Genomic DNA, 21443 nt, shown 5'->3' with positions numbered 1-21443 from the left:
GACCTCTGGAAGAGCAGTCAGTGCTCTTAACCGCTGAGCCATCTCTCCAGCCCCTGAACCACACATTTTAAAGTCAGAGCTGGCCTTAAACTTTCTGTGGCTGAGGGTCATCTCAAACCACCTAACCTCCTAACCTTCTGTCTCTACCTCCAAAGTCCCAAGACAACAGGCAGGGACCACCTCACCTTGCTCCTCTGTTTTTAGACAGGGCCTTCCTGTGTAGTCTAGATTAGCCTCAAACACTCAGTCCTGCATCAGCCTCTCCAGCGCTGAGATTACAGGTGTAAGTCACCATGCCCAGCCAGTTTCTCATTAATAACTTCATCTGATATACTGTTATTCCTCTGGGACTGACAAGAAGCTGGGCGTGGCGGCCAACATGTACAATCCCAGCCTAGAGAGGTAGAAAAGGAAGAATCAGGAATTCACGGTTATCATCTGCTATATGGTAAGTTCCAGGATAGCCTGGGCTACAAGAGAACCCGTCTAAAATGTTAAAGGTGGTCTGGATGATGGTTCAGGGGAAACGGCAGAGGTGGTATGACCTGATCCCCAGGTTCAGAGCTGAGCACCCTCATCGCACGCTGCATGTCCCAAAGCACTAATAACTCCAGTCCAAAGGACCCAGTGCGGGCTGGAGAGATGGCTCAGCAGTTAAGAGCACCCGACTGCTCTTCCAGAGGTCATGAGTTCAATTCCCAGCAACCACATGGTGGCTCACAACCGTCTGTAAGGAGATCCGATGCCCTCTTCCGGTGTATCTGAAGACAGCTACAGTGTACTTATATATATAATAAATAAAATAAATCTTTAAAAAAAAAAAAAGGACCCAGTGCTAGCTTCTGGACACACACACACACAACACACAACACACACAACACACACACACTACACACACACACATACACACACATACACACACACTACACACACATACACACACATACTACATACACACACACTACACACACATACACACACACACTACACACATACCACACACACACACCACACTACACACCACATGCACACACACTACACACACACCACACACACACACATCCATACACACATACCACACACACACACACCACACACACACCACACACACATACTACACACACACACCACACACGCACACACACACGAGAGACAGAGAGAGAGAGAGAGAGAGAGAGAGAGAGGAGAGAGGGGGATAGAGAGGAGAGCGAAGAAAAAGAGAGAGATTCATAGAGCAAGAGGAAAAAGACACACACACATCCAAACAAAACCAGGCTGGAGAGATGGCTCAGTGGTTAAGAGCACTTACTGCCCTTTAGAGATCCTGAGTTCAATTCCCCGCAACCACATGGTGGCTCACAACCATCTGTAATGGGATCCGATGCCCTCTTCTGGTGTGTCTGAAGACAGCAACAGTGTACTCACATACATAAAATAAATAAATAAATCTTTAAAAGAAAATCATGGGGCTAGAAAGGTAGCTTAGCAGTTAAGAGCACTGACTGCTCTTCCGAGGTCCGAGTTCAAATCCCAGCAACCACGTGGTGGGTCTCAACCATCCATAGCTTCAGTTCCAGAGAATCTGAAGTCCTCTTCTGACTTCCTCAAACATCAGGCACACAGTGTAAGCAAAAAGCCATACACATAAAATAATTTTTTAAAACATAGACGACATAGGTTTCTAGAAGCCTTCATCCTTTTTTCAGTATTACATTTTTTTTTATTGTGGTAAAATACCCGTAAATAAAAATGACCATTTAACCAATTATCATTCACAGCAAATTACCCATTCAGCAGTATCTGGACCATTTACACTGTCAGCAAGCGGCACCACTCGGTACCTTTTAGTACCTGAGGACTGGTTAATTCAGATTGGTTTGTCTTTGTGATTTTATCTGTTGTGGTCATTTGATTTTGAGAGTCTCAAATACCTCAGGCTGACCTCGAACTCTCTATGTAGTAGCGAGGATGGCCTTGAACTCCGACCCTCCTGCCTGAGTGTAGTACAGGCAGGCATGCACCTCCACACCCAGTTTCCCTCAACCTGCTTTCTCCTCTCCCGACACTCTGCTCTTCCTGAGAGTGATCTGAAATATACTTTCTCGGAAGAAAAAAGCCAAAAGAAATCCTTGCCTTGTTTTCTGCTAATGTTTGCCCAGAGAACAACATTGACAGCGACAGCAGTAATAGTAAGACCCACTGTGGCTTCCTTCCAGGTCCTGTGCTAAGTTGTTCTTTAGGGAGAGAGTCCTTTAATCCCCAAAATACCACTGTCAGATTAGAGTCGAAAGGAAACTGAGGCACAGTTCCGGGATGGGGGGGTGGGGGTGTCAGGCTTGAGGCCATGAGAAATCGTGGGATACAGACCTACTCCCCATTTTCTTCATGTGACCCAGGCTGGGGGTTTGCTCTCTCCGGGGCCTTGGTTCCACCTTTTCTGGAAAGTCTGCCAAACAGATGGACTGGGAGGACCAGAATGACCAGAGTGCCTGAGAAACAGGAACCAGGAGGAACAGCAGCGAGGAGCACTGACTTGTCCTCCCCCAGCCCAGCCCTCCAGCTGACTCACCCACTTCCCCTCATGCCAGCCAGCTCATTTCTCAACACCCAGAGTTCTTTGCTTGGAGGCCCGGGACTTTTCTGTGGCCCTGATCCGAGGAAGGGTGAATGCCTGTTGACTTTAGGGCTTCCGGGGAGGGGAGTTTGTTGAATGAGTGAGGGAAACTTTTGTGGAGATTCCGAAGATGGTGAGTTGAGGTCCAGCTCTGAAAGGAGGCAGGAATTTGTTCCAGGGTTGGGGGACAGGCTTAGGACCCGCATTCAACAGAACACTCCTGCCAAGTCCCTTGGGGCCTCTGCATGCTACATCACCACCATGTCTGCCTCGTCCCTGTGCCCGCCTCCAAAGTCCACACAGCACAATTCCCCAAGATAGCTGGGGCATTTCTCAGGCCATTCCTGGGCCAGACACATGTCCAGTAATGTCACCTGCAGTGCAACAGCCTTCCCTTCTTCTCATTTCCTTCTGGGGTTCAGGATCCCCAAGTCAGATAGGGGATGGGGAAGGGGGGAGGCAGGAACATTTCTGAGAGAAGTTGCTAGAATGCCTTGTGTCCCCTGGGGACCTGGGGTGGGCAGCCAGGGGCCCCCTCAGTGGAAGAGGAGAGCAGACACTTAAACTCTAGCAGACTCGAGTCCACAGAAGCCTCTGGGAATTTTCTGCTCCTTAAATATTTAGACAGTGAAATGGATGGTGGAGGCCAGGGACCAGAGCAGGTCCTAGTTGAGAAAATCCTTCTTGAGAGCCGCAGAACCTTCCGTATCCCTCACTCTCTCCCCGAGGCCTCTGACCACCATAGCAAAGGAGGAGAAGCAGCAGCAAACACCCCCAGACTTTGGGGGTCACATATGTGGTTTCTATTATTATCAGTTGAGTCCCCGCTCTTCTGGCTTCTGGTCCTGTGACACGGGGCTTAGGATGGCAAGCAGGACCAGCTTAGGTATCAGCAGAGGGAGCAGGCAACCACAGCCTCTGTTTTGGATGGCATTCCCACAGAACAGCCATCACCACCAGACAGAGGCACAGCAGTCAATGGTGCCACCTGCCCCGTACCCCAGGTTGACAGGGGCACCCAGTTCCCTTCCTTAGCCTGGAGAGAATCGGGAGCCAGTGTGTCTCTTCTCCCCGACACGGGCCGGGAGAGGGGCGTCTGCAGATCCCCATGGACAGAACGGGCACACAGACAACACAACCAGAACTTGAGGCGTTGGAAGACAGCCTTTCGGAAAAGGATGAAGACCCAGGGGTCCAGGATGGGGTTGAAGGCATTAAAACGGAAGGCGTGGAGGTCCCCCATCTCTCTGCTGTCTGGGGCGATGGCCTGCGTGAATCCTCTGATCTGAGGGACAGGGCAGGTAACAGATGCATCATGGGTGGTCCTTCCCCATCCTTACACCCCACCTCCCACTTCTTACCCACGGGGATGAGTACTTACGCTGTCAGAGGGGAAGGAAATGAGATAAGATGAAGAAAGATGTAGGCTGAGTTGCTAACATGTGCAGGCATCCAGGGAGCAGAGGACAGCAAAGCTCCAGGAGACAGCAAGCCGGGCAGGGGAAAGACAGGGTGGGGCCGTGGGCACCCACCTACCAGGCCCCCACCTCACCCCCAGCCCTCACGGATGCCTGAGCCCTCTGAGGCTCCCAAACCCTCATGTGCTTGAGAATGAGTTTGTCAGATGTTGTTAACCCTCAAAAGGATTCAGCACCCCCAAATCCATCCCAAACCCTATTCCAGGACCCAACATAAAGATGTGGCTAGCCTCACTGGCTGCTATACTGAGAGGGACAGCACGGGGTCCCTGTGAAGCTGAAGGGGTCTGGGGGACAAGGGCAGGGCCCAGGCTCAGGGAGTGGGTGGGGTGCTAGTGGTTATACGCCCAGGCTCTGGGATGGGAGAGCCAGGACGGAGAGTCAGCATGTGTGATCTCGGGCAACACGCACTATCATCTTTCTATAACGAGGGTGGCAGGATGGGACCTCAGTGTCATTTCCTGCCCAGTGCTTCTGAAATGGTTGTATAAAGTCAATTTGAAATTCATCTGAAGAGGCATTTGGAAGCCATTAAGCGCTGTGTCAGCAGAAAGCAAGTGTTTGTGAGTTGAGAATCCTGTTATCATCACAACAGTGTTTGATCGGGGAGACGGCTGAGAGGTGCTGACAGGGTCAGACAACTCAGGGCTGGGATTGTCTAGTGGAGCCAAAGAAAGCGGAGAGATGGAGTACTCAGGAGTACATGGTACACAATTCACCCTTTCTGAGCCTCGGTTTCCACATCTGCTAGATGGGCATGACAGGTGGAGGGCAGAGATGGATGTTGCCCTCCCCTCCTCCCCCTGCACCCCAGCTCCAAGCAACACTCACCGTGAGAGGCAGGGAGCATACGGCCATGATGCCTGTCATGAGGGCCAGCAGAATCAGGTGGTAAACTTCATCCTCTCGTGCCCGAGAGGTCGGCACAAACGAGCCATGGTGCCGTCTCTGTTGGCGGTACATGTGACAGAGGCTGAGAGTGACGGAGCCGTTGCAGAAGAAGATGGAGGTCACCAGCAGGGCCATGAGACTGGCATAGGCCAGGGAGAAGGCACAGCCACCAGGCTGGGGGGAACGCATGCGGATGAAGCACCAGCTCCCGGGACAATACTGCTGGTGCTCGCCCAGGCCCAGCAGGGGCAGTGAGCAGAAGAGACAACAGAAAGCGTAGATGGCAGGCAAAGCCAAGCGGGCACAGCGGGGCCCGTCCAGCTGGGCGTACAGGTAGGGATGACTGAGAGCCAGGCACCGCTCCACAGCCATGGCGAAGAGGATGAGCGTGGAGGCCAGGCCGAAGAAAGTCATAGCGAAGGCGAAAGTGTCACACAGCATCGTCCCACCGTGGGCCAGGCCCAGCAAAGAGCTGTTTCGAGCATAGGCCACAAACACCGCGGGGCTCAAGAAGCACGTGCCCAGCAGATCCGTCACTGCCAGCCCAGTGACCAACACTGCAAACGCCGATGGGTGTGACCTCCGTCGGGCACCCAGGATGCCCAGTGCTAGCCCGTTGCCCACCACACCAGCCACAAACATCAGGGTGCTGGTGGCAGGTCCTACCGAGTCTTGAACGTAGGTGATGTTCCAGCAAGAACCTGCCATACCCTGCCACTCTCTGCCACCTACAATGAGAGGGCTCTCGGGGGTGATAGAAGGGGGACCATCAGGACGTCCACCGCTGGCCACCATCCTCAGGGCAGCTGGGATCTGCCAGTCAACTCCCAGTTCCCCGTGTGCGTGTGTTTCTGTCTTTTGTTTCCGTCTTCTCCAGTGTCTGTCCCTCTCCTGTTTCTTTCCTTCTCTGTCAGTCCTTGTCCCTTTGTGCCTCAGTGTTCCCTGTCCCTTGCCCCGGTCCCTTCCTCTAAGCCTCTCTGCCACCTCCTTTACATTTCTGGTTTCTGGACCCTCCTCCGGCGCCTCTGCCTTCTGAAGTCCCTCAGTCCCTCCTGTCCGTCTGCGGGTCTGTGTAGGTCTCTGTCAGCTTCTCCCTCCTAGGGCCCGCCCTCCCTCCTCATCTTGCCTCCTCGCCCCAGCTTTTTTCATTTCCTCTCTGCCCCGCCCTCCTCCCCCTGTGCTGGTCTCCAGAGGCCCCCTCCGGCTCCCTGCCTGCTTTCCCTGGCTTGTACCCCATCCCCTGCTCTGAGTATCCATCTCTTGCCTGTCCTCTTGTCCCCTCCTCATGCAGTCCCCAGCATGGTCACCTGCTGCTACCATCATCCCACTCAGCCTCTGCTGTCCACCCCTCCCCCAGCATCTCATCTTTGTGTCTGTCCATTTATCTCTGGGTATTTCTGTCTCTGTCTCTCTGTCTGTCTCTGTCTCTGCCTCTCTCTCTCTCTCTCTCTCTCTCTCTCTCTCTCTCTCTCTCTCTCTCTCCAACCCCATTCATGTATAAATCCCTATTCATGTCACCCAGGTTCAGAACCCCCCCAGGGAAGCCAGACAGGTCCTAGTGCTGAGTGATTCTCTGGCTTAGCCATGGCCTGAACTGTGTGTGAACGGCCTCTGAGAGCTATTCTGGGCTTCAGGCCCTGGGGTTAGGCCCTGGCCCTGGGATTGAGAAATGACCAGGAAATTCCTCCATGATGTAGTGTTTTCCAGACACCACAGAGAACCCTGGTCCCTGGACACAATTCACTCCTTCCAGGAGTTGAGGAAGGAGTCCGCCTGGCCAGACCTTATCCCTGGCCTCCTCGATTAGGAGCTCAGAGTCCTGAGTCTGTTAGAACTCACAGTCCATCCACAGTCTGCAGCTCACGGGGCTTTGGTGACCTACCATTAAAGGCTGACCTCTCCCTTCACTCCATAGCACTTCCAGGACCCAGGTCACGCTCATGACACTGACCTCCACAGCAACACTCTGGCAAAAGATGGCCATCTCAGGGTCCAGCACTGCTCCCACACACAAGGCTCCATCCAGCTTCCCTCAGCACCCTCCTCCCCTGCCAGTGTCAGCCCAGCTGTCGACACAGAGGTGATGGGACCTTCACTGACTCCACAGTTCCTGCTTGAGGGTCAGAAGGGACCTCAAAGACCCGAGTCACCCAGTGTGGCTTTTTTTATAAATATATTATCTGGAGGTTGGGGATTTAGCTCAGTGGTAGAGCGCTTGCCTAGGAAGCGCAAGGCCCTGGGTTCGGTCCCCAGCTCCGAAAAAAAGAACCAAAATAAATAAATAAATAAATAAATAAATAAATAAATAAATAAATAAATAAATATATTATCTGTTCCTGCTGTGCTGCTGTTCTGCTATGCTTTTGAGATAGGATCTCATGTGGCCCAGGCTGGCCTCAAATTTTCTATGTAATCAAAAAATTATATTAACCTTAAAAAACGTGCGCGTGCATGCACGCCCTTGCCATGATGTGCTTATGGTCAGAGGACAACTTGCAAGAGCCAGTTCTCTCTCTCTTTCTCACTGTCTGTTTCTCTCTCTCTGTGCCTCTCTGTGCCTCTCTGTCTCTCTGATTGTCTCTGTCTCTCTGACTGTCTCTGTCTCTCTGATTGTCTCTGTCTCTCTGACTGTCTCTCTCTGTCTCTGTCTCTGTCTCTGTGTCTCTCTGTCTCTCTGATTGTCTCTGTCTCTCTGTCTGTCTCTGTCTCTGTGTCTCTGTCTCTCTGATTGTCTCTGTCTCTCTGACTGTCTCTGTCTCTCTCTGTCTCTGTGTCTCTGTCTCTTTCTCCTCACCATGTAGGTTCCTGGGATCAAACTCAAGTATCTGCTTGGCAGCAAGGCCTGCGAGCTTTGTTTTGTTCGATGGTGAGAGGCAAGGCCTCACTATGTGGCTCAGACTGCCCTTAAACTCTCAGCAAGTCTCTTGCCTCAGTCCCCAATGTGCTAGCAATAATATTCTGTGCTCCTCCTACACACCCAGTTGTGACACCCTTGTTTTTCAGGGAGGTTACACATCCACTTGACTTTCATTCCTGAACCAATGTGACCCCCTTTCTGATGTATTATGGTCCTGGACTGGGTAAGGGGTGGCTTACCGCAGTCTCCTCCTCTCTGATATGGGTCCCAGGCATGTGGCTGAGTACAGCCAGCATCCCACCCACAGGAGTGGAGCAGGGAAAAGGTCAGTACAGAGATGCCTCATGTTCAAGGGCAGGGGAGCTCCTGATGCAGGGCTGGACTGCAGGCAGCTGCTGCCTTGCCCTCTGTCCCCACCCCCCCCCCACCGTGGTGACCACATTTTCCTATCACCCGTGCCCAGCTGCCACCAAGCTGGCGTTCCTGGCTTCCGACAGGATGGATCCCCAGTTCCAGCTGTCCTGGGGAGCCCCAAAGGACCACCCAGCCCTGCCCCGGGGAATAAGGAGCCTGATGGGGTGGGGGTGGGAAGCTGTGAGGGGCAGGCCTGCGGGCCATATGGTCCCTGTCATGGGCTCTGGTTCCCAGGCAAGCCAGAGGGAACTCGGGAAGTCATCCCGTATTAATGAAGGATGATGCCTGGCAAGCTTGGTGTCCTGCCTCAGCATCAGGGGAGTTTGGAGGGGGAGATGGGACCTCTGCTTCCCGGAGCTTCCTCTGGCTGACTTCCTGTCCCCATCACCATCTCTTACTCTTTGGGAAGTCTCCTGGTTCTTATGCCCAGGGACCTGGGACAAGTCAGCCCTCACACTCTCCTAGGCCTCTGTTTCCCCTCTCACACCTCTTGGAACCATTACCCTGCGGATGCCAGCCATTGTTCCAGCTGCCTCTCCCCTGCTCCTGGGTCAGAAGTGGCTGGCTTGGGGTGTGTAGCTGTGTACTCCAGAAGTTCAAGGTCATCCTCAACCACCCAGTGAGTCCTAGGTCAGACGGGGCTGCACAAGGCTCTCTCTCCAAAGGTCAGAGACCAAACAAGCAGGTAGGGAAGCACCAGCCACAGCTCTATGGAAGAGGGGACAAAGGGACCTTGGGACAAGGTTACTCATGGCTCTGTGTGCCTCCTTGCCTGGCACCAGGTGCCTTCCTGTGAGGGGTGGGCCATCTGTGCCCTCACTCGGTTTCTGGGAACAGAGCATTGCCCTGTGAGGGTGACTCAGCAAATTGCTTTCTACCCACCACAGACAACAAGACTCAGCCTCCCCAAGGGACCCCAGGGTTCCTCAGAAGAGGAAGGACAGGACATACACTACAGAGAATGGGGACTTACTCAGAGACATGGCTCCAAGAGGTGAGGGAGACAGGGAGCAGAGAAAGGATGATGGGAACCCGGAACTTGGCATGTGAAGCTACAAGTTAAAGTGTGAGTCTGTGTGTGTGTGTGTGTGTGTGTGTGTGTGTGTGTGTGTGTGTGTGTGTGAGAGAGAGAGAGAGAGAGAGAGAGAGAGAGAGAGAGAGAGAGAGAGATGCTACTATGCTACACGACTTCTGTGAGTGTCTTTCTTAGCTCTTCTATAGTCAGGTCCTTAGCTCGCTGCTTTCTGTGAGGCGGGGATAGAGTATGCACATAGGTGTCTCAAGTAGGGATGTGCATAGATATGACCAGGTATACAGGTAAGTAATTTGCAAAAAAAAAAAAAAATAACCTACCCATTTTATATGTATAAGTGTTTTTGCTTACACATATGTCTGTGCACCACATACATGCCTGGGGTCCCAAGAGGTCAGAAGCAGATGTTGGATGGCCTGGAAGTGGAGTTATAGACAGTTCTGAGGCACTATGTGAGTGCCTGGAGTCAAACCCAGGTCCTCTGCAAAAACAAGTGCTCTTCTCCGCTGGGCCATCCCTCCTCCATGGGTATAGTTTTGCTGCTTTGCGTTATGCACAGATAGGCACGGGTCTGTGACGTGTATGGGGACATGTATACTGCCGGTTCACAGGTGTCTTTGCAGACATGTGTCAACATGTCAGAGCTCCCAATAGTTTTATGTCTTATTCATTGAGTTGGTGTATTTTTCGCTCACGTGTCAAGGCATGCTTGTGGGTATGGGTTCTTTTCTTCCACCATGTGAGTGAGTCCTGGGGAATGGAACTCAGGTCTTCAGACTTGGTGGCAGGTGACTTTACAAGAAGAGCCACCGGGGTTGGAGATTTAGCTCAGTGGTAGAGCGCTTGCCTAGCAAGCGCAAGGCCCTGGGTTCGGTCCCCAGCTCCGAAAAACAAAAACAAAAACAAAAACAAAAAAAACAAGAAGAGCCATCACCCCAGACCCATCTCTCACCACTCACTGTGAAGCCTTGGTGTTCTTCAACGAATGCCTACCGTGGGGTACTGTGGAAAAATAGTCTTTATCCTCTTGGATAGCTGTTGGAGCTATCGTTCGTTCATTCAACAAACCTAATAATCACTGTGTAGTAAGGCCGGAGGGGCAGAGAGGGGCTCAGAAGACAGCAAGCAATGAGGGTGCGTACTGCCACGTGCTGTGCAGAGGCTGGGTAGGCAAGTCCCAGCCCAGTCAGCTCCTGCTGCAGACCCCACCTCATGCCTTGGTCCCTTCCTTCCTGGGACCATGTTTGTGTCTCACTCCACCCATGTGCTCCATACATGTTCTACCCTCTGCCCATGCCTGACGTCAGGCCTGTCTCGTCTCACTCTGCCCCAGCACTGCTTCAGGAAGTTTCTAGACCTTTCCAGGCTGTCCCGCTCTTTTGGGCTTTGGGCTTTCTCTTTTCTCCCAGGTCTCCCGAGCCAGGCCAGCGCTGCTGCAGAGCACCGGGAGTGAAGAGCAAGAGGCAGGGAACTTATTCATGAGGATGGACAACCTAGCACTGGGGCCGGGACTGGGAGGGGCACTTCCTTAGGCGTACATACACCACACCACACCCCCACCTCTCGGCCTGTGTCTGACCCCAGCTAAATCCAGGTCCCCGAAGCTGACATCAGAGCTGGGGGTGACAGGAAAGAGCCAGGGTGACCAGAGGCAGTGACATTAGGAGTTGTGAAGTTAATGAGATTGATTAATCAAGTGCTTCTGGTGTCTGGTGAAGCTAGGACTACCCTCGTCTCCCTGCCCCCACTTCAGGTTTCTGCCTCCTCCCAATTTCTGTCACTCCCCTCCCCCATCTCCTGACTTCCCTCCTGCCAACCACTCCCCAGAACTTTCCCAACAGCCTCCCCCAAATCAGCAAGGTGCAGGAGGAAGCAGAGACCACAATGAGTCCAGTCTGGAAGGGCACTAAATTCCAACAGTCTAGGCCAGTGGTTCTCAATCTTCCTAACGCTGCAACCCTTTAATATGGTTCCCAACGTTGTGGCGACCCCCAACCATAAAATTATTCTCATTACTACTTCATAAGTGTAATTTTGCTACTGTTATGAACAGTAGTGTAAATATTCGTGTTTCCCGGTGGCCCAAAGTGGGTCAGGTGAGAACTAGTGGTCTAGGTTCTCCAAATTCCTTCCTCACAAGGCTGAGAGCCTGGTGGAGTTTTCACCTCTAATACCAGTACCCCTGAGGCTGAGGAGGCAGAAAGATTGCTCTGAGTTCAAGGCCAGCTTGGGCTACAGAGTGAGAAACTGGAAAAACAAACAAACAAAACAGGTCTAAAAGTTTGACTGCAATCACAGCACCAGAGAAGCTAAGGAGGCAGGAGGATTGCTAGGAGCTTGAGGCAAACCAAAGCTGCAAAGCTGGATCCCAATTTAGGAAAAAAAAAAATCCCAACCTGTAATCCCAGCATTCAGGAGTAGAAACAAAAGGATCACGAGTTTAGCCAGTTCCAGCCAGGGCTACAAAGTAAAAGTAAGACCTTGGGGGGGTGGGGGGCAGAAAACAGAGGCTGGTGTAATGGCTCAGCAGGGAAAGGCACCTAATATCAACAATTTCTTTTCTTTTCTTTTTTCTCTTTATTTTCTCTTTTCTTGGAGCTGGGGACCGAACCCAGGGCCTTGCGCTTGCTAGGCAAGCGCTCTACCACTGAGCTAAATCCCCAACCCGATACCAACAATTTCATCTCCAGGACCCACGTGGTGGAAGGAGAGAACCAACTCTCACAAATTGTCCTCTGACTTCCATACACATGCACATATGTGCGCACACAGGCACGCACGCACGCACTCACACACACACCCACACACACACCATCAAATGTAAAAAGAAAGAAATAAACTGAAACTTGGGGCTCAGCAGATCCTCTCAGATTCTAAGATGTGAAGGGCTGGGTTTACAGGCAGTCCAGCAGCCTTGGGGCTGTGCCCCGCCAGGTGTCCTTCCCCACTCCTTCCCCCACCCCCAGCTCATCCTTGGCTCTCTCTCTCTGTCCCCCTTTTCCCTTGGGGCTCCCACAGACATGATGCAACCAGACTGGAGCGGGCTGAGAGGTGGGAGCAGGAAGGAGATGTAATTATAGCTGCTCCTGTCTCCATTCTACAGGAAGCTCAGAGTTGGGGCCCATGGGACCCTAATCCAATGCAAATGCAGAGCACTTACCAGGCTCACGCAAGGCCTCCTGGGGAGGAAAGCCCAGTGAGCCACTTCAGGAGACAAGAGGGTCCAGTCTCCATCAGCAAAAGTAACCGACTCTGAAGTAGGGTGGTGTCTAAGGAGCCTGAGGAGGGAATGGGTAGTTTTGAAGTCAGTGAATATATTGATAGCTAGATAAATCAAGCCTAATTTTTCCCTGGGTTTGTTTGTTTATTTGTTTGCTTGTTTGTTTGAGATGGTGTCCCTCCCTGGGACCTAGGGTTTACCGATTTAGCTAGATTGCCCGGCCAGTGAGTATCAGCCGTCCGGTCCCTCTCTGCCCCCCAGCAGTGGGATTGCAACTGAGTTTCACCATTCCCAGCTTGCTACATGGTTGCTAGAGATTGAACTCAGGCTCCTATGTTCACATCACAAGCACGTCAGTGAGAGAGCCACCCCACGAGCTGCTCCCTAGTTTCAGTGGAAACAACGTTCCCTTTTTCATTCCACCTAAGAAGTCCCTAAGCAGCCCCCAGGGTGAATGGTGACTCTGATTCCTTAGCCTACTGTTCCATAGCTGTTCCTCCAACCAAAAACATTCTCCTCTGGAGGGAAGAGAAAGGCACCCAAGACAAGGGAAACTTTAAGGTCCAGGAAGCTTAGAAAGTTCCAAACTCCGTATGCACACCCACAGGTGTGTACGTGCACCTGCACTGGCACATGCATTGTGCACACAAGGACATGCAGAAACACCTTTGCTTAGCTGTATGTATATACATGCATATACAATGTGCAAACGTGTACCTATTCACACACGAGCGTGCATACACACAACCTTGCATGCACAACTCAACCCAGCCACAACACACACAACCCAGCCACTGTGTGCACACACATACACACAAAGCACACACTCAACTCAGCCACCACACACACACACACACACACACACACACACACCCCAGTGGAAAATGATTTATCTACTTGACCATACGTTCACTGAATCCAAAATCACCCATTCCCTCCTCAGACTCCCGTAGCCCCCTTTACAGTTATCTAAGCAGTAACCAGTTGCTGTGGAAGGAGACACTCTTCCGTGGAAATGCCTACACATTGGACTGGGAGCTCCAGGGATGCAGTTTTCCTGCATCATTAACTCTGCCATGGTGGGCTTTTTGGTGATGAAGCTGCCATTGAGTCACCAATGTTCCTGTAATTGGCCTCAGTAAAATAATTGGGTTCCCAAGCTAGATCCAAGTAGAATCATTTCCTTTGTCAGTTGTTGATAAACAAATAATTATTCATGTGTGCCTCCCATGGGGACACTGCTCAGCTAGACGGCCCAGAAGCCTTATAAAATCACGGAGAAGGCCAGGCATGTTGGCATATACCAGAAAACTGAACCAAGAGCATAGTGGATCGGAAGCCAGCCTGGCTGCGTAGCAAAACCTTGTTAAAATTAATAAATGAGGGCTGGAGAGATGGCTCAGGGGCTAGGGGCAACCCTAAACCCAACCCCCAGCAGCCAGATGCTGGTGCACGACCATCTGTAATGGGGTCCCATGCCACAGTGTCAGAAGACAGCTACACTGTACTCATATACATAAAATAGACAAATCTTTTTTTAACTGCCTTTAAAAGTAGATAAATAAATAAATATGAAATAAAATTTGCCCTCAGGGAAGCCGGAAGTAAGGACTTTGATGAGAAATCCTTTCTGCGTCACAACCAAATTACGAACATGTCCAAGCATCATCTAGGCCAAAAATAGCCTCCAAACCACAATGGGAGCTCCATATATTCTGTTTACAGTGGGTACCAGGAAACAGAACAGGGACCTCTGTCCTCACAGCTAAGAAAAGCGTGGCTGAATTGGAGCCCATGGGAACCCCAGATTAAGATAACAGCAGGAGGGATTCGAGGAGGCAGGGATGGGGGGGGCAGGAGTGCAGGGGGTCAGGGATATGGGGTGGGGGGCTCCTGAGTGATTGACTCCTTCATTTGTTGTTTCTTGTAAATTCTAATGACAGGACTTTCTCTTTTGTGCTTTTGTTTGGTTTTGGATTTATTTGGTTTGGTTGTTTTTGTTGTTGTTGTTTGGTTTTTTGAAACAATGTTTTTCTCTCTGTGTAGCCCTGGCTATCCTAGAACTCACTTAGGAGACCAGGTTGACTTTGAACTCAGAGATCTGCCTGCCTCTGCCTCCCAAATGCTCTGATTAAAGTCAGGAGCACCCCTCTAACCACATGATTTTCTTATTTTACTCTGCATACTAGCCCAGATGTCCTTTCCACAAGGAACCCCTCTATGATCCCCAGAGCTGGGCCAGGAGCTAGCTCTCATTAGCACTGCTCTCTCTCTCTCTCTCTCTCTCTCTCTCTCTCTCTCTCTCTCTCTCTCTCAGCTCAGTTCTGCCTAGTGGAGGCAGCATCTAGAACCCCAGAACCAACCAAGGATGTCTTTGCCACAGTCATATCCCCGGCATCGCCCAAGTCAAGGCAGTTCTAGGGATAGTTCGAAAGAGTGAACAATGGGTGGATGGATTAAGAACAAGGTCGGTGCTTAAAGACAGAAGTAAGTTAGAGAGGACCAGGCCTGGTGGCACAGGTCTGCAAGCCCAACTACTCAGTGAAACTCTGTCTCTAAATAGCAAGTTAAGAGGGGAGCTAGGGGGTTGGGGATGTAGCTCAGTGGTAGAGCACTTGCCTAGCAAGTGCAAGGCCCTGGGTTCGGTCCCCAGCTCAGGAAAAAAAAGAAAGAAAAAAAAAAAAAAAAAAAAGAGAGGGGAGCCAGATGTGGTGACAAACACCTTTCATTCCAGCACTCAGGAGGCAGATGCAGGCAGATCTCTGAGTTCGAGGCCAGCCTAGTCTACAGAGTGAGTTTTAAGACAGCCAGGGCTACACAGAGAAACCCTGTCTTGAAAAAACAAAAAGGAAAAAAAGAAAAAAAGAAGAAAGAAAAAAAAGTAAAATATACAGTAAAATGAGGATTTGTGAAATGGTTTAACAGGAAGCATCTGCGTAGAATCCCCCAGTGAGGGGCTGGGGGCGTGGCTCAGTGGTAGAGCCCCTGCCTAGAATCCCCCAGTGAGGGGCTGGGGGCGTGGCTCAGTGGTAGAGCCTCTGCCTAGAATCCCCCAGTGAGGGGCTGGGGGCGTGGCTCAGTGGTAGAGCCCCTGCCTAGAATCCCCCAGTGAGGGGCTGGGGGCGTGGCTCAGTGGTAGAGCCTCTGCCTAGAATCCCCCAGTGAGGGGCTGGGGGCGTGGCTCAGTGGTAGAGCCCCTGCCTAGATCCCCCAGTGAGGGGCTGGGGGCGTGGCTCAGTGGTAGAGCCCCTGCCTAGAATCCTCTGTAAGGGGCTGGTGCCTGACTCAGTAGTAAATTGCTTGTTTGCTCTGGGTTCTAATCCCCAGTACCTAAAAGGAAGGGGGTATGGAGAAGCCTGGCATGTTTATGTATTCCTTTCATCCCAACACTAAGGAAGCAGAGGCAAGCAGATTTCTGTGAGTCTGAGGGCAGCCTGGATTACAAGGGAAGTTCCAGGACAGCCAGGGCTAGGAAATGAGAGCCTGTCAAGGGAGGGTGTGTGGGGGGCTTTGTGTGGACGCATTTCTGCAGAGTTTGCTCCGTAGATAAGAACACATACTGCTCTTCCAGAGGACCAAAATTTCTAGCACCCACAGAGGACCTAAGTTTGGTTCTTAGCACCCATGTAACAGCTCAGTGCCTCTAACAATAGCTCCAGGGGACTCTGACACCCCCTCCTCTGGCCTCTCTGGACACCTGCACTCATGTGCACACACGCACACACAAATATACACACATTCATAATTTAAAGTAAAATAAATCAGGGCTGGAGAGATGGCTCAGAGGTTAAGAGCTGCTCTTCCAGAGGACCCTGGTTCAATTCCCAGCAACCATGTGGCAGCTTACAACAGTCTATAACTCCAGTTCCGGGGGATCTGACACCTTCACACAGACAGACATGCAAGCAAAGCACCAATACACATTAAAAAGAGAAAATATGGGGGCTGGGGATTTAGCTCAGTGGTAGAGCGCTTACTTAGGAAGCGCAAGGCCCTGGGTTTGGTCCCCAGCTCCGAAAAAAAGAACCAAAAAAAAAAAAAAAAGAAAATATGTGAATGTCTACACTAATTAAAAAAAAAACAAAAATAGGTTGGGGATTTAGCTCAGCGGTAGAGCGCTTGCCTAGCAGGCGCAAGGCCCTGGGTTCGATCCCCAGCTCCGGAAAAAATAAAATAAAATAAAATAAAAATAAATCACCAAAGAATTTTGTTTTCAAAATAAGCCAATGGTGTGGGCAACACGATGCAAAACCTGGATGGGTTCTTCAGGGGACGAGCAGAGAGGCCTATAAGTCCCACCCAGGAGGGAATGGAAGACATGAGGCAGCCAAGGGTCCAGGGAGCTTGTAGTTGGCCCCTCAGTCAGGACCTCGCAGAAGGACCCCTGAGAAGGGGACCTTCAGTTCCAATGCTGTGAAATGGTTATCATGCAGATAGCCAGGTGTTCTCAAGCTGATGGGAAAAATGAAAAAAGAAAACAGGCTACACTGCGTACTCATCTCTTGCGGGGCTGCAGTGCTTCGCCATCCACACAACTCTCCACACACGCTCAGAAAGAAAGAGGAGCCGGAACGCAGACTCCCCACAAAGGTGGCCCCCACGTTTTTGCCCGTGCCTCATTTTCCCCTAAAGTGCAGGCACCACCAAGTCACCAAGTTTATTGGATTCATATTTCTGCGCGGGAGGATAAAACTATCTTGGGGGCTCAGAGCAGGGTGCAAAAGAGTCGTTTGTCGCGGAAGGGATTCTCGGCGGCAGGGACAGGAGTCACCAGTGGGTCATCCTTAGCGTGCGTTTCGCAGAAAGCCAATAGCTCCGCTGCCGCCTGCGACACCTGCAGGCGAGGGATAGAGATGCAGTTGACCCTGGCTTAGTCCGCGGGAGCGTCCAAATCCCCGCCCCGTGTCTGACCACGCCTCGACTGGCCACGCCCCCAGGCCCGAGTCCCACCTTCCCATCCCGCCTCAGCTCCAGGCTCCGCCCTCAACGGAGCCTAACGCAGACCCTCAACCTATTTCCCACATCGGTCTATGCACCTTCATGCGATCGATGTTCACCTCCAGCTTCAGTTGCTCCACCGTCTTGCGGGCCTCAGCGATCTTGGCCATGTTGTTGGACATGGCTGCAGGAGGAAAGGGGTTAAAGGCCTGGCAGGAGTGTGGACTGGGGGGCTGGAGCACTCTGGATCCCCCCGGAAAGTATTGAGAGGCAGTGGTGTGGGGCTGGGGATTTAGCACAGTGGTAGAGCGCTTACCTAGGAAGCGCAAGGCCCTGGGTTCGGTCCCCAGCTCCGAAAAAAAGAACCAAAAAAAAAAAAAAAAAAAAAAGAGAGAGGCAGTGGTGTGACCCAGTAACAGAAGTGGTTGTGACTATGAGTGAATGAGATCCCAGAGACAGGTAGAGGAAAGAGTGACGGCTCAAGAAGACAAGGGGATAGAGGGGTGCCCGGATGGAGGTACCAAGAGGCTGCTGGAGGAAGAGCAGAGGGACGGGGAAGGAAGGACGGATGCACAGGATGGGAGGCTGAGAGGCAGGTGGAGGAGGGAGGGCCAGAAGGACAGGGCCACAGGTGCTTGAACAGAACCTACTGATCCAGGTGCCCTCACCCCCTGGGAGGTAGAGCCTGAGCCAGGAAGGGGGGGCCCTCCCCAGGCCAATTAGCAGCAACTCCAGGGAGAACTGAGAATTAAGATCTCGGCGGGAGGGGCACAGAGGGGGCCTCATTAGGGCCTCAGCAGCAGCTGCCCCCTCTGCCACCCTCAGGGACCCACCCTCTCCCCGGCGCTGGCTGCCTCAAAGGCTCCTCTGCTCATTAGCAGGCTGGGAAGAGGGTTGGGGCAAGCCAACCCAGCCAGCCATGCAGAGGGGCAGAGAGGGCGACAAGTGAAAAGGCCAAGGGAGGGACAGAGTGTCAGAAATGACAGGCATGGAGAAGGAAAACAGACTGAGGATGGAGATAGAGATACTGGAGGAGAGAGGATGAGGAAGAGGACGGGGGAAGGAACAAAGGGAAGGAGTAGAGGGCACTACAGACAGAGCGGGGACGGAGGAGATAGACGGAGATGGGAGAGGAGAAACCCTGACAGAGGGGGACATGGCAGGGATTAGAAGGGAAACGGAGCAAGGAAAGAGGAGAAAGACTGGGAGGCATAAACAGGAGAGGACAGAGGGGAAGATGGAGACACGCGGAAGTATAAAGTCATTGATTCTCTCATTCACACATTCACTCATTCAATCCTACAGGGACAGATAGTGGCCATCTAACCAGCTACTGGGACCCGGACAAGAGCCACCTACCTACCTGTTGCAGCTCAGGGCTGGGATGGCTGGCGGTTGACAGAGGCTTGACAGAGGCAGCTGCAGATCCCATTCCCAGCCCCGCCCCCTCCCCTGGGGTGCAGCCCCTCAGGACCGCCTCCTCCTCCTAGGCACCACCTGTCTCCATGCCCTGGGTCTGTTTCTCTGAGTCCAATCCCTGCAATAATGAATCCTCCTTCTCCTCCCCCTCTTCCCCCTCCCCCCCTCCTCCTCCTCCCACCTCCTCCTCCTTCTCCTCCTTTTCCTCCTTTTCTCTCTGTCTCATTCTCTCTGTTTTTCAGTCATTCCTGTTTCTAGCATGTCTTTCTCTGGAGTCCCTCTGTTACACTTGGGTTAAAAGATGGGCCCTCTAGGTGTATCCGCTCATGCACACAAGCCTCTCCCATGCAGCCTCTCACTCCTTCACAGGCTGTCAAACTAGCAGCTTCAACCCATAACGGCGACCCTCTCACTGCACACAGACTCATGCTCAAAAGTCGCTCACACAGGGATGCACCTTACTTTGCTTGGTCACTGACTAATGCTCCCCCATGCTCAACACACAATGACAAAGGTCTCAATATACCTGTCCACTGCTGTCACTCACGATTTCTCACAGCAAAGCTTGTGAGTCACTGCACAGTTAGGCACCGTATCTTAGAGACTCAAATGTATACATTGTTACCTACAAGTGCAGTTTTAACTTCTCCGGAAGTTCTTATTCACACTCTCTCAGAGTCTCACATCCACACACTGGTTCAGCCTCTCTGCCAAGAGCTCCATTGCTTGGTGTGAGACAGAACCAGGTGTTTTTCTTTCCAAGGGTGACTTTGTGTGGTCACCTTTACACCTTTCTGATACACAGTGGCCCACCTTCTCCCTCCCCCTACAGCATCATATGTCATCCCTGTCATAGCGGCACAATGTGTCTTTTGGTGTCACACATTGTTGACGTTCAATAGCATGGTGTTACACACACACACACACACACACACACACACACACACACACACACCGTTGTGGACATAACCCTTGCTGGACCTCACAGTCTGTATCACCAATGCTTGTCAGGCCCACACACTGTTCCTCTCTTCCTCATTCATTATTCCCCTTGTCCTGCCCGTACACTGATCTCGACACCAGAAACAATCACACACCTTTGCACAGGCAGTCACAAACGCAAGCCAATCTCTCAGCATCACACATAGTCATCCAGTTCCTCAGGACTCACCAGTGTGGCAGACATACTGTCTCACATCCACACAGTTGGCCACACCAGGTCCCTCTCCAGAGCCTCCCTCTTGCATCACTGGTTCATTTCATCACTTGGGCATCCCAGCGTCCCCTGACTCACTCTGCTCCCGTAACACGCATGTCCTCCCTTATATATGGTCAGACTTACTTACGAACAGTCTCCAGGTAGTTCCTCTCTCAGGTCCGATGCCATGCACAGTGGCCCACAGGCTCACTGATAAACTCAAAGTGTCACATGGTTAGCCACACATCACACCTTCTCTGACAGTCCCACTCAATCCCTTCTTGTCATTCGTAATCTCACCTTGTCACACAGTCACACGTCATCTCCTGGCGTTCCACACCACCTCTGAGGCGTGCCCTCACATTTGGCGTAGGTCGCACCACCTCTGAATGTCTCGTGCTACACCCCAGCATGTCTTGCTTGGGCGCTCACCCTCGCCGCCATCCAGTACTCCATGTTGGCCACACGGGGGCGCCTGCGAGCCAAAGTCGCTGGAGGAGCGCAAGCAGAAGCAGCAAATACTAGACCTCCTTGTCCGCCCTGCTGGAGATAGAAAACCGGAGATCTGGGGGACCCCCAAGGAGGATAAGAGAGGAAAATGGCTTCCTAGGAAGGTGAAAGAAGTGAGGGATCAGAGTGAAAGGACGGAAAATAGGACAGAGAACTTCAGAGAGAGAGGTGAGAAGTGCAGAAACAGGAGAACTAAGTTCGGAGAGAGACGCAGGATAGGTGGGTTGCACAGGGAGAGTTCACAGAAGACAGATACATATATGAGATTTGGAGACAGACACTCAGAGACAGAGTCAAGCTGGCCAAGAGACAAGAGAAACACAAGGTGCCTCCCCCGCTGGACCACAGGGGGAGGCCGAGCTTATAGGGAGGGAGCTGCTGTGGGTGTGGTCAAGGGCGGGGCTTTGTGGGGTGTGTTGGATGGGGCGTGGTCTGTGGGGATGTGAGGGCGGGGTTTGACGTTCCTTTTCTTTCTGGCTCTCTGAGATGCTGGAACACTGGGAAGAGGTGGAGTAGAGAGAAGCGTTGCTTTTGCAGACAGCTCAACCCTAATTCGGTTTTCACAGCCTGCCCTGGGAAGCCAGACTAGCGGGGGAAAGATACTAGCCTCTTCATAGTTCCCACCTACCAGCACTGGGGATAAAATCCAAAGTCTCACATGTGCTAAACAAGAACTCTACCACTGAGTTGCATTGCACGGTCCTCTTTTTACTTTTACAGTCTCCTACAGTTGCGCCAGACTGGTCTTGAACTTTCTCTGTGGCCAAGGCAAGCTTTGAACTTGCGACCCTCCTGCATCGGCCATTCCAAGAGAACTCGGATGACAAGCCAGAGCCACCCTGATAGCTTTTTGGAGTTGGGAGTATGGAAC

The 21443-nt window shown here is 52.0% G+C and overlaps 2 protein-coding genes across 4 annotated transcripts; both read right to left on the bottom strand.

The window, feature by feature from the left end:
- Positions 1 to 3476: 3476 nt before the first annotated feature.
- On the bottom strand, positions 3477 to 5860 carry Ptgir (prostaglandin I2 receptor). The gene is made up of 2 exons (NM_001077644.1): positions 4924 to 5860; positions 3477 to 3899 (listed from the first exon to the last, which is right to left on the bottom strand). The coding sequence occupies exons 1-2, from the start codon at positions 5776 to 5778 to the stop codon at positions 3504 to 3506; spliced, it is 1251 nt and encodes a 416-aa protein (NP_001071112.1). The 5' UTR covers positions 5779 to 5860; the 3' UTR covers positions 3477 to 3503.
- An 11226-nt stretch (positions 5861 to 17086) lies between these two features.
- Gng8 (G protein subunit gamma 8) lies at positions 17087 to 20941 on the bottom strand. 3 transcript variants are annotated; one of them, XM_039098799.2, is made up of 4 exons: positions 20363 to 20941; positions 20207 to 20272; positions 17544 to 17629; positions 17140 to 17341 (listed from the first exon to the last, which is right to left on the bottom strand). In XM_039098799.2, the coding sequence occupies exons 3-4, from the start codon at positions 17625 to 17627 to the stop codon at positions 17213 to 17215; spliced, it is 213 nt and encodes a 70-aa protein (XP_038954727.1). In that variant the 5' UTR covers positions 17628 to 17629; positions 20207 to 20272; positions 20363 to 20941; the 3' UTR covers positions 17140 to 17212.
- Between the last annotated feature and the right edge of the window lie 502 nt (positions 20942 to 21443).

Source organism: Rattus norvegicus, chromosome 1 (assembly GCF_036323735.1).
Source record: "Rattus norvegicus strain BN/NHsdMcwi chromosome 1, GRCr8, whole genome shotgun sequence".
In the NCBI taxonomy this organism is placed as follows: Eukaryota; Metazoa; Chordata; class Mammalia; order Rodentia; family Muridae; genus Rattus; species Rattus norvegicus.
Note: the sequence above shows the minus strand (reverse complement) of the source record. Positions and strands in the feature narration are given on the sequence as shown.

Excerpts from the sequence above, each read along its gene's own strand:
- Ptgir (NM_001077644.1), bottom strand. The coding sequence starts at position 5,778 with ATGGTGGCCAGCGGTGGACGTCCTGATGGTCCCCCTTCTATCACCCCC. Across the intron at positions 3,900-4,923 it reads TATGCTCCCTGCCTCTCACG|ATCAGAGGATTCACGCAGGC; the intron begins GTGAGTGTTGCT and ends CCTGTCCCTCAG.
- Gng8 (XM_039098799.2), bottom strand. The coding sequence starts at position 17,627 with ATGTCCAACAACATGGCCAAGATCGCTGAGGCCCGCAAGACGGTGGAG. Across the intron at positions 17,342-17,543 it reads TGAACATCGATCGCATGAAG|GTGTCGCAGGCGGCAGCGGA; the intron begins GTGCATAGACCG and ends CCTCGCCTGCAG.